The sequence below is a fragment of the Papio anubis genome, chromosome 12, assembly GCF_008728515.1.
Source record: "Papio anubis isolate 15944 chromosome 12, Panubis1.0, whole genome shotgun sequence".
NCBI lineage: Eukaryota > Metazoa > Chordata > Mammalia > Primates > Cercopithecidae > Papio > Papio anubis.
In genome coordinates, this window is record NC_044987.1 from 33199183 (window position 1) to 33212083 (window position 12901).

General features: G+C 37.6%; 1 protein-coding gene across 3 annotated transcripts in view; it reads left to right on the top strand.

Moving 5' to 3' along the window:
* PGR (progesterone receptor) overlaps window positions 1-12901 on the top strand; it is a 98535-nt gene that overhangs the window by 29335 nt on the left and 56299 nt on the right. For all 3 annotated transcript variants that reach the window (XR_002516906.2, XM_021925345.2, NM_001164590.1), the window contains 1 exon segment: window positions 8191-8307. Coding sequence is in view for 2 of the 3 variants with exons in the window: in XM_021925345.2 (XP_021781037.2) it covers window positions 8191-8307 (117 nt within the window). In the remaining variant the exon portion in view is untranslated.

Sequence of the window (12901 nt, forward strand, 5' to 3'; positions counted from 1 at the left end):
CTAACTGTAATCCTGCAATCCTGTAATGCAGTAGACACCTCTCTTCTCTCTGGACATGACCGTGACCCTGTGCTTCTGGATTTCCGCTGACTGACCCTACACAGACTCTGTTGGATCACAGTACTCTCTAGGTTGTCCTCTTAGCTGGAGTTAGTTTTTAAAAGAAAGAAACCTTTATTGATAAATATTTTCAGAAAAGCACTCAAATTAAAGATGTAGAGCTCATCAGTAGGTAAATGAAACCATGTTGTTATCACTCAGACCCCAAAATTTAAAGATCATTAGGTTCCCAGAAGCTCCATTTTGGCCCTTTCAATCATTCCCCAAAAGTAACCGCCATCCCAATTTCTAACATGATAGATTGGTTTGAACTATTTTAGAACTTTATATTAACGGAATCATATAGTATTTTTCTGTGTCTGCTTATTTTACACAACATTATACTTACGGAGTTCACCCACATTTTGCATGGAGCTAGACATTTATTCTCGTTGCTGTGTAATAATGCATTGAATAAATAAAACCACTTGTTTACACATTCTGCTATAGGTGATCATTTGGGTTGTTTTCAGATTGAAGCTATTATGAACACTGCTGCTATAAATATTCTTGTACAAATCTTCTATTTTTTGCATGTCCCTACAGATAAGCTTTTCATTTGCCTCTCCAAGGACGCTGGCAATTTCACTGGTCCTGTACCAGTCTTTGTTCCTTGGCCCGGGTTCCTATACCACGTAATAGTGAAAATTCACCTCCCATTAAAGGCCAATACTTTATTTTGTTTATGTTGTTTTTAGTCATAAATGATTTTTGTTCTCACTCTGACTTTTGGACCGATTCCTGGCTTCCTGGCGTTTTCTGTATAGTGTTTTCTAGCCCTGTTTTCATTGCTAAGGCAGGCTTTTAAGGTTCTACATTTTTATGCATGTAGTTCAGCCCTGCCACTCTCTTCCATTGGGACTGAAGTAATATATCCCATCCTGTCACGGGCTTTAAACTCCATTTCTTATCTTTCAGGCATTTCTTATATCTGTATCTGAAACTTTTTTGGATCACCACAGAGTCCAGTTAAGTTTGTTCCTCTGGCTTTCATTTCTTTTTTCTTTTCTGGCTTATGGAGATTTACGTACCTTTTTTTCCAGACTGTAATTAAGCAACATGCTTCTATCATAATTTCTCCAGTATTTCTGTGTTTGTGGTAGAACGATTGCCCTCATATGGACCAGCTCATGTTGCTTCAAGCCCATGACTGGCGGGTCACATCATATTGACTTTCACTATTTCATTCCTTAAACTACTGAACATATATTATTTCCTGCCATTTTACTATGGATTTTCCCCTCCTTTTCAAAAATGCCGTGAAAAATTGTGAACTCTCTCAGACGTAAGTGAAATATGTTCACCTGTGCTCATATTGAGAAGCAACACAAACAATATAAAGTTCTTCTTTTACAGGTAAGTCCCTTTCTTATGATAAAGATATTTTATTTCCTTTAAAATGGAATTTTATTTGTCATCTATCTAAAATTTTTGTAAGTCACTAGGCAAATAAAATGATCTAATCACATCTTGATAGTGCTTTTATTTTCACAGAATATTTTTTAATAAGAGTAACACTTGGGGCTGGGCGCGGTGGCTCATGCCTGTAATCCCAGCACTTTGAGAGGCTGAGGTGGGCGGATCACAAGGTCAGGAGATCGACACCATCCTGGTTAACACGGTGAAACCCCATCTCTACTAAAAATACAAAAAATTAGCCAGGCGTGGTGGTGGGGCCTGCAGTCCTAGCTACTCGGGAGGCTGAGGAAGGAGAATGGCATGAATCCGGGAGGCGGGGCTTGCAGTGAGCCAAGATCAGCCCACCACGCTCTAGCCTGGGCGACAGAGTGAGACTCCGTCTCAAAAAATAGTAACACTTGGAAATTAGATGTTAAAAATAGTCTTGTTAGACTTCACATTTAATTATGGTCTATTACTATAAAAAGGCAAGAAATTGCTGAATAAAAGGCATTCTGTAAGAAAAAAGTTAAAAGGGGGTAAAAAATCAGAAGCAAGTGACTATTTACTATATATGACAAGTAAAATATGTCTTATACTGTTGAATATAACTATATTTACAAATATAAGTGAAACCATAGGTATAATTGTATATACACTTATCTAACAAATATTTATCAAACTGTATTTGACACAAGAGTTAAAAGTATCAAACTAATTATTTCCTACTCTTATAGAACCTAGTAGCAATAGGCACACAGTATATAATAAGAATATGTTCTGTGCAGTTGGTACACAGAAGAAATGTCTAAAGCCTTTATGAGAACAGTCAGGTAAGACCAGCTGAGGGGAGCAGTTAAGCCAAGGCTTGAAAGATGAGTGAGATTTTGTTAAGTTGATAAATTGGAAGGAAGGGAGGAAAGTCATAGAGGCATGAGAGATTTTGGGCGTAATCCAAGGATGTTAGTACTCTGGAGCATAAAGAATATGGGAAAGAGTATGTGATTAGAAAGAAAAGACATAACAGTTTGAACTCACCCCCTGCTTTCTCCACCCTAAAACAGATCAGTTTTGCAAGGAGAAAGAAGTGTAGTGCTCTATTAAGCTCCCCAGGTTTCAACAGGGCCAGATGATGCATATATTAAGAGAGAGAGCTAGATAGTGGCTCCTACTGGAGTGAACTCCCCTATTTATCATTATGCCATGTAACCTGTTTGTGGTGGCTTATAGCTTTTAAATGTTCCTAAATGTCTTATACTCCTGGTGGTAACAATGTAGGTAAATAGCAAAGATGGTTAACAAATGGAATGCTCCGAGTCTTTTAATATAGTGACTTGTTTTACACTTGTTGTATAGTGACAATGTTATGTTGGACCGAGGAGAAGAAACAATATGCAATTTGAACCATCAACTTATGGTTCATGATGAGTGAGCGAGTAGATCTAGACATGGATGTGTTTCTCAAAACCAGGATATAAACTGAGGACTATTGTCTGAAGAAAATGGTAGCAACTGATGTTATGTTAGATTTTCGTCTTTTTCTAGATTTCCAGGAAAATGTTGTGACAGGGCTAATGCATTTGTGCCTGACCTTTCTTCACCTGCATATACAGCCGGGTACCTGATGGAGTGACACATGTAGTGAGTGGCTTCCTCTGCATTCATTGCATTCTTGGTGGCTCTGAGTCCTGGCCATGCATTATGGTTCAGAGGCAATGCCTGGGCCCCGTGCCAAATTATCTTAGTCAGCTCTAGTTGGAACTGGCTAGCTACAACATTTCTTTAAGCCAAAAAAATTGCTTGAGAAGATAAACCTATAACTATTCCCCCTATATTTTGTTTGCATGATAATGCATCTACTTTGCAGTTTTGATGGCTCATCACTTAGTGTTAAAGATGATGAAAAGTTAGAGTGAACTGAGCTTCCAGATTTCTTTAAACTGTTCCAGTCTGTCACAGGCAGTCTACAATGATATGAGTTGTGCCAACCCCTCAAGGTCGTGACTTCATGCCAGTGTCCTTAATTATTAAATATTTTCCTTCCCACTCAAACTTTAAATATTGAACTTCTAAGTCATTCTTTCTTCCAAACTTATAAGAATTGCATTCTGTTTGTTAACTATAATTTCCTTATTTATATTCATATTTAAATTTATACTTATGTTTAAATTTATTTGGTACTTATCATCAGTCTCTTCATACCAGACTTCCTACCTCATACATTGTTTGCTATAACTTATCTGTTGTTGACTGGATGACATCTTTAGGAAGAGTATACTGGGGGCTTATTTCCCAATTTTATGCATGTTTCAGAATATATTTAAGTTGCCTTTAAACTGAATAAATTGACTAGATATAGACTTCTTGGACCACATCTAGAAAAATCTAACTATATTTGAGATTTAGATGTGTGATAATCATAATTATAGTAGACATTTGTTAAGTACTTGCTATGTGCCACACTATTCTAAGCTCTTACATGAGCTTGTGTATTCCTTAGATCCAATCCAAGGTACTAATGTTATCTTCATTTTAATTGCCAAATGTCATCCAGCTACTAGGTGATGAGATTGACATTCACACTTAAACAGTACTGCTCCAAAGTCCATATGCTTAACTTTCTATACTACCTCTCAAGATAATTAACCTAAAATGTTTAACTGTGTGGCCTTGAGCATGTTATTTAACTTCTAGATGCCTCAGTTAACTCTCTATAAAATGAGAATAATACCTCCAAAGGTTGCTTTGATGATTAAATGAGTTAATATATGTCAATAGCTCATAACAGTGCCTGGCACACAGTAAGTGCTTAATAATTTTCTGTTGTTCTTTTATTATTTGTGGATAGTAAGTTGCAGATCTGAGCTTTGAACAAGCAGTTTGGCCTCTAACTTTGCTCTTTGGTAATACAATGTAGCGTCAGCAATTAAGATGGCATTTTAATTTAGTGGGGGAAAAACGTGGATTAGTCAGTAAACAGTGTTGGGATATAGTAGATACTCAATACTTGTTGAATGAATGAGAGTTTCATAAAAGTATAAATACATTCACTTAAATATTAACAAATAAATATTAAGAACCATTTAGATTTGTATAGACAGTTTGGAAATATTTTAGTCTGTTCCACTGCAATAAAAAAATACCTTAGACTGGGTAATTTATAAATACAGAAATATTCAGAAATATTTTCTGACAGTTCTAAAGGCTGAGAAGTCCAAGATCAAGGTGGCACAGATTCCACATCTGGTAAGAGCTTGCACTCTTCTTCCAAAATGGTGCCCCTTGCTGCATCCTCACATGGCAGAAAGGACAAAAAGGACCAAATTCGCTCCCTCAAGCCCTTTTGAAAGGGTACTGATTCCATCCATGAAGGTAGAGACCCCACCTCTTAATATTGTTGCATTGGGGATTAAGTTTCAATATAAAGTTTGAAGGGGACACAAACATTCAAACCGTAGCAAGAAGGAAGCAAAAATGAGAAGAGATGCATGATTATCAAATTGTAGGTTATTTTCTGTTTTGAATTTCCTTATGTTCTTACAGAATTTCTCTAATAATACAATTCATGATATAATTTGAACAGATAACCACTAAATTGTATTTTTTAGATATTGAGTTTGAGGTACCTAGAAAGATGACTGGAAGGTCAGAGCTCATATTGAGATTTTGGGACCATCAGAAGATAATGAGACTACCCACAAAGTGTGTGCAGTGGCACACAACATATAAGGACTAAGGAAAGTAAGAGAACTTGACAAAGGGAATTTAAAAGGAACTGCTGGAAAGACAGGTGAAGAGTCAGAAAAGAGAGGCCCCAAAATATGAATCAGTGGGACAGGCGGGGAAAGAAATCACCTGAAGCAAACGATTCAGAAGATCAGGAAAGCATTCACAGCATTTAGGAATGAAAAAATCTTTGATGATGTTAAGCGATTTTATAAGAATAGTGACTACAAAAGTCAAATTACCATATAGGAATAAAGAAAGTTAGGTAGAAACAGCAAATGTAGATGATGTTTTCAACAACTTTGATGACCAAAAAAAAGGGGAATGGATTCCGGGAGAATCTAGAGTGAGCTAGGGTTCCTTTTTTTGGTGCTGGAACTTTTTTTTTTTTTTTTTTTTTTTTTTTTGAGACGGAGTCTTGCTCTGTCGCCCAGGCTGGAGTGCTGTGGCCGGATCTCAGCTCACTGCAAGCTCCGCCTCCCGGGTTCCCGCCATTCTCCTGCCTCAGCCTCCGGAGTAGCTGGGACTACAGGCGCCCGCCACCTCGCCCGGCTAGTTTTTTGTATTTTTTAGTAGAGACGGGGTTTCACCGTGTTAGCCAGGATGGTCTCGATGTCCTGACCTCGTGATCCGCCCGTCTCGGCCTCCCAAAGTGCTGGGATTACAGGCTTGAGCCACCGCGCCCGGCCAGTGCTGGAACTTTTTTGGATGGAAAAATAATGAGAGAGCAGGACATCACTGGACAGGAGAGACTAAAGATTTTAGGAGAGCAAGGAGGAAATCGATGGGACAAGACTTGAAAGCAGATAGGAAGGAACCGTTTGAAGGACGAAAGCAAAAACGGTTGGTAAAGAGGACTCTATGAGACACTGAATAAGGAGGTGATATTGTAGGCCATTTTAGAAATATAAATGAGACAGATGAGCAGCATGCCAGCTTCTGGTGTTTAGATCAGACCTTTTTCCTGGGTATTTATGACCTGGAAGCAGAGAGTAGGACAGCCTCCCTTCAAACAACAATTACATCTGTGTGCTCTATTTCTTGAAGTCTGTTTTCTGTACAGAATAGAGAACCTTGCCGGACACGGTGGCTCTTGTCTGTAATCCCACCACTTTGGGAGGCCGAGGCGGGCAGATCACCTGAGGTTGGGAGTTTGAGACCAGCCTGACCAATATGCGGAAACCCCATCTCTACTAAAAATAAAAAATTACCCAGGCGTGGTGGCGCATGCCTCTAATCCCAGCTACTCAGGAGGCTGAGGCAGGAGAATTCCTTGAACCCAGGACGGGGAGGTTGTGGTGAGCCGAGATTGTGCCATTGCACTCCAGGCTGGGCAACAAGAGCGAAACTCCGTCTGAAAAAAAAGAATAGAAAATCTTGCTATTTTCTGTTCTCTCTTCTTATGAGATACCAATATAGGGTCTAAATAGACGATCGATTGATAGACTGACTTACACACACCTTGCTCTCACAGTCACTCCTATAGCCTAAATATATAACTTGTGGTTAAAAAAATAAATAAATTAGAGTCAAATCAGAAAGTAGCATGCAGTACACTCTGCTAACCTCCTGTAGGACCGGCATTATGTGCACAAAAGTCAGCATAGATACGAGGCTTCACAGTTACCCTTTATTAGGTGAAAGCTTAATTCCTGGGACTCTAAACAAGAGACGAACACTACTATGTGAGTGTACATGAACATAAGTTTATAGAGGCATATATCTTTATGAAAATATTTGTGCTTTTCCAGAAATGCCCGAGGTCAGGAACCTTCTTGATATCAGCTGTCACATAGATAGGCCTTTTGGCGTTTTTGCCCTTTGCCATTTAGGCTTATCCTTCCCCTGCTTGATTAAGTACATGTTGTAGGTACCTCTGAGTTCCTGTACTGCAAACTTTGGCCAGAAGACTCTGATTTTAATCTTAACTAATGTAAATACTACAGGAAAATTCCATGATCTTTTAAAATTGTTTGTCATGTTCAGAAGTATAAGTAGGCTGAAGTAGGCTGATGATACTAAAAGACTCACAGTCTATTTTAAAGAATTTTTTGGGGAAAAAAAGAGTGTCAGAAAAAGTAAATTAATGTTTACATGTTTAAGCTGAATTTTTTTATTTTTGTTAAATCTAAATAAATTAGATTGTTCCATGCCTTATTAGCATATTTGTGGTTTAAAAATCATTGTTGAATATTAAATTCATGTGCCAGACCTTTTTAAAGGCATCCATAGTTTCCTCTACACAAAGTGACCCCAGGGTGATGTGTGATGTGTATCATCTGTACTTCTATAATTTTTCTCTTCTTTATTGAGTACTTCTGTCTGTTTTAAGTTCTTCCTTTATCATTATTTCTGTTCAAGGTATTTTCTAATGTGTAGTCAAAATAAAGCAAATATTAAATTCAGTACAATAAGTGCTCTTTTTTTACATGCTCTTCCATTGATTCCTTAAAGAGAGAACCAACTCTGGGACTTTTCCAATAGAACTAAGAATTTAGATTTTTTTAAAAAGTCTATTCCAGAGGCCTCTTCAATTCTTTAGTCTGTATCTGTTTTCTTAAAGGCATCGATGTCAGAAAGAAAGGTTTTACTAGAGTTTGACCACCTCATACAACTAATGCTTATCAACAACGTGTAGCTAATCTTGAAATGACATCTAAAGGCAATCTGATACTGACACCATTAAGAAGATAAACAGAAATCTTTTGCAAAAGATTTTTAAAGGAGCCCTAGGATTGATTCTTCAGCTACGCTCACCTCATTTAGGCTCCTAAAGGCACAGGTAAAGTACTGAGCAGTTTTATAGCTTCACCAACATTCAGCTGTGCCAGGCAGGAAGCTGGCTGAGTCATGCACTTGCTGATGTGTATCTAGTCTCTATTTCAGTTGCCACTGCATAGAATTTCCAGTGAATCTTAGATATTGTAAATAATTTTGACTCTTTTTTTTTTTTTTTTTTTTTTTTAGGGCAGCATAACTACTTATGTGCTGGAAGAAATGACTGCATCGTTGATAAAATCCGCAGAAAAAACTGCCCAGCATGTCGCCTTAGAAAGTGCTGTCAGGCTGGCATGGTCCTTGGAGGTAATTCTGGTGTTTTCATCAATAGTATACTGTGTAATATTTATACTATAAAACTGTGTGTCAGAAAATTGTAATTTCATATTCATCTTTGTTTTGTTTTGTTTTTTCTGTCTTGATTATTGGCAGTGACTCTGCACATGTGAGTGTCTGAATGAAGCAACCAATACCATTCCGTTAACTTTACAGGTTTCCAGCACATTGAAACTGTTAAGAGAAGAAAACTCCATTAATCTATATTGCCTATAAGTAGAGGTTATGGGCAATGCACTGACCTGTCATTAAGTAGCATGTGTCGGAGTTTGCTGCCCATTTCCTGTGTGACCACAGCCCTTCCTGGGCATCAGTCTACTTATCTGTAAAACCAGAGCATTAACGTTCCTTTCAGCTCAAAAACTGACTCTGCAGATTGGTCAGGTACATTGCTTACTAGCTTCTGCAAGTGATTGATTAAAGCAAGATTACTGTAACTGGGGTAGGAATCCATTTGATGAAGAGTTATATTAGTAATTCCCTTTTCCCATATTTTTATGAGAATGTCTAAAACTTTCAATAATATAGCGCACATTTAAAAAATTAATGTCAGATAGTGACAGATAGTTTGAATGAAAACATAGCGGAGTGAGGGAGATCAAGCGAGCCACGGTTATGCAAGACAGTCCTACTCCCTTGCATTTTTTCACTTAGCCACATCCTGCACAACACTGTCTGGAAATCGTGGCTTTTACATCTAGATATAACTTTTAAAAAATATAATAAAAATATTACATAATTGTTAAAGCTAAAAATGCTTTTTTCAGTGCACCAACTATAAACAGCTTGTGTTCCAGTGACGTTATGTGGATTTTCCTTTGGGAAATGCTATACTGAGACCAATGCTTGTCAAGTTTAAAACATATACAACTGTCACCTCCTTTGTTTTTGCAAACATGCTGGACCAAAATTAAGCACCCAGGTAACATGCTGGGTACTTTACAGTAATTCATGTAATTAGATCACTTATAGAATTTTATAATTTCTTGATTAAAGATTTGTTTTCCTAAGTTAAGGGCAGTGATTAGGTTGACAGCAGTGCCTGGCTTAAGGAAGTGCTCAGTAACTCTCTATTAACTGAATGCAACCACAATCTCAGCAGATTAAAATTGTTTTTGAGTCCCACACCTCAATTACCACCTCTTTCTATTTCTGTTTCCACTCACAAGTCTTAAGGAGCCTCCTCAATTTTAGAAAATACAATTTCTCACAAAATCACACATCTAGTCAATGTTGGAGCCAGAAGAAAGACCTGAAAGTATCCTGACCCTGGTGCAGCCATTGTTTTCTCCTTGGCATGCTTGCCTTAGAAAGTAGCAGAGCCTCTAACGCTGACACTTAGATTCCATTAAGATCTTTAATCTTGAGTGTTTTCCCAATGACTTTAAAAGATTGTTCAATTTTATCAAAGAATGGAAATGGCAGAGTTCTGGATAGAACCTTCAGAATATTCCTGGGGATCAGCGACATAACCTAGAGAATTTTATGTTATCTTTTAATATTCGAGGGCTTTATTTATTTATTTATTTGAGACACTGTCTCACTCTGTCACCCAGGCTGGAGTGCAATGGCACAACCTGAGCTCACTACAATTCTGCCTCACAGCTTCCAGCGATTTTCCTGCTACAGCCTCCCGAGTAGCTGGTATTACAGGCACCCGCCATCACACCCGGCTAATTTTTGTATTTTAGTAGAGACAGGGTTTCACCATGTTGGCCAGGCTGGTTTTGAATTCCTGACCTCAGGTGATCTGCCCACCTTGGCCTTCCAAAGTGCTGGGATTACAGGCGTGAGCAACTGCACCCGGCCTTTAGCATATTATTCAAGCATCTATAATTCTTTATCTTCTCTAACCAAACTGCTTGTTACTTTAGCCTGTTACTCCTATGCTTTCCAAACCGTATTCTATGGGCTTCACAGCTATTGCTACATTTTCATACCTTTTATATTATTTATTTGCTTAACTCTACTCCCTCCCTCTCTCCTTCCTTCCTCTTTCCTTCCCCCCTCTTCCCCCTCAATCATTTTCTAACTTGTACCCCATTCCTTTCTTTTTTTTTTTTTTTTGAATTTTTTTTTTTTAATTTATTTATTATTATTATACTTTAAGTTGTAGGGTACATGTGCATAACATGCAGGTTTGTTACATATGTATACTTGTGCCATGTTAGTCTGCTGCACCCATCAACTCGTCATTTACATCAGGTATCATTCCTTTCTTTCAGTAACTGTATATTGAGCCCTTTCTAGTTACCAGATACTATTCTAAGTTCTGGGCATATAGCAGCAAACAAAATGGACAAAATTCCTGCCCTCATAGATCTTACACTGTGGGAGGAGGAGCAACAAATGTACATGTCAAATAATGATAAGTGCTGTGGAAAGATATTAAGCAGAGTTAGTAGGGATTATCAGGAAGCAGACTCACTACTGAACTCATTAGTCTAATAATATTTTTGTTTTACTTAGCCTCTTCCTGAGCAATAATATCTCTGAAATCACGGATTTGATATGCCAGTTATAATTTTTCTAAAAGACATTAAAATAAACTCTTAACTATTTAAATATATATTCAATGTACCACCTAAAAACTGCTTGTATACCATAAATGAGTATGTGTTACACTCTGGAAAAGAGCATATTAGACCATTTTTTCCCAGCTGTTGCAGCTCTATCTATTTTCTCAGCTTTTATTTAGCTTCAGTGGGTACATGTGCACATTTGTTACCTGGGTATATTGTGTGACACTAATGTTTGAGGTACAAATGATCCCATCAGCTCGGTACTGAGGTACTGAGCATAGTACTCAATAGTTTTTCAACCCTTTCTTCTTCTTCCTTCCTCCTCTAGTAGTCCTCAGTTTCCATTGTTGCCATTTTTATGTTCATGAGTACCCAATGACTAGCTCCCACTTATAAGTGAGAACATGCAGTTTTTGGTTTTTTGTTCCTATGTTAATTTGCTTAGCATCTTGGCCTACAGCTACATCCATGTTGCTGCAAAGGACATGACTTCGTTCTTTTCATGGCTGCATACTATTCCATGGTGTATATATACCACATTTTCTTTGTCCAATCCACTATTAATGGGCACCTCGGTTAATTCCATATCTTTACTATTGTGAGTAGTGCTGTGATGAACATGTGAGTGCATGTGTCTTTTTGATAGAACAGTTTATTTTATTTTGGCTATGTATCCAGTAATGGGATTGCTGGGTCTAATGGTAGTTCTGTTTTAAGTTCTTTAAGAAGTCTTCAAACCAGTTTCTATGGTAGCAGAACTAATTTACATTCACACCAACAGTATATTAGTATTCCCTTTTCTCCACAGCCTCACTAGCATTTATTAGGTTTTGTGTTTTTTAGGTTTTCTTTTTTGAGACAGAGTCTCGTTCTGTGACCCAGACTGGAGTGCACGATTGTGGCTCACTGCAGCCTCAATCTCCTGGGCTCAAGTGATCTTTCTACCTCAGCATCCTGAGTAGCTGAGACTACAGGTATGCACCACCACACCTGGCAAACTTTTTATTTATTTATTTTTTGTAGAGATGAGGTCTCACTATGTTGCCCAGTCAGGTCTCAAACTTTTGGGCTCAAGTGATCCTTCCAAAGTGCTGGAATTACAGGTGTGAGCCACCATGCCTGGCATGAATTTTTAATAATAGTCATTCTGATTGGTGTAAGATGGTATGTCATTGTAGTCTTGATTTGCATATCTTAATGATTAGTGATATGGAGCATTTTTAAATGTTTGTTGGCTGCCTGTATGTCTGCTTTTGAGAAGTGTCTATTCAAGTCTTTTGCCCATTTTTTTGATGAGATTTTTTGCTTGTTCAATTGTGTAAGTTCCTTATAGATTCTGGATATTACACATTTGTTGGAGGTATAGATTGTGAATATGTTCTCCTATTCTGTTGGTTGTCTGTTTACTCCATTGATAGTTTATTTTGCTGTACAGAAACTCTTTAGTTGAATTAGGTCTCACTTGTCAATTTTTGTTTTTTTTTCAATTGCTTTTGAGGACTTAGTCATAAATTATTTCCCAAGGCTGATATCCAGAATTATATTTCCTAGATTTTCTTTTAGATTCCTGTAGTTTGAGGTGTTATATTTAAATCTTTAATCTACCTTGAGGTAATTTTTGTATATGGTGAAATGTAGGGGTCCAATTTCATTATTCTGCATGTGACTAGGTAGGTATCCCAGTACCATTTATTGAATAAGGAATTCTTTCTGCATTGCTTATTTTTGTCAACATTGTCAAATATCAGATGGCTGTAGGTGTACACCTGTATTTCTGGGTCCTATATTCTGTTCCATTGGTCTGTGTGTCTGCTCTTGTGCCAGCACCATGCTGTTTTGGTTACTGTAGCCTTATAGTATAGTCTGGGATTGGGTAATGTGATGCCTCTGACTTTTCTTTTTGTTTAGGACTGCTGTAGTTATTTGGGCTCTTTTGATTTTATATAAATTTTAGAATAGCTTTTTCTGGTTCTGGAAAAAATGTCATTGGTAGTTTGACAGGAATAACATTGAATCTGTAGATTGCTTTGGACAGTATGGCC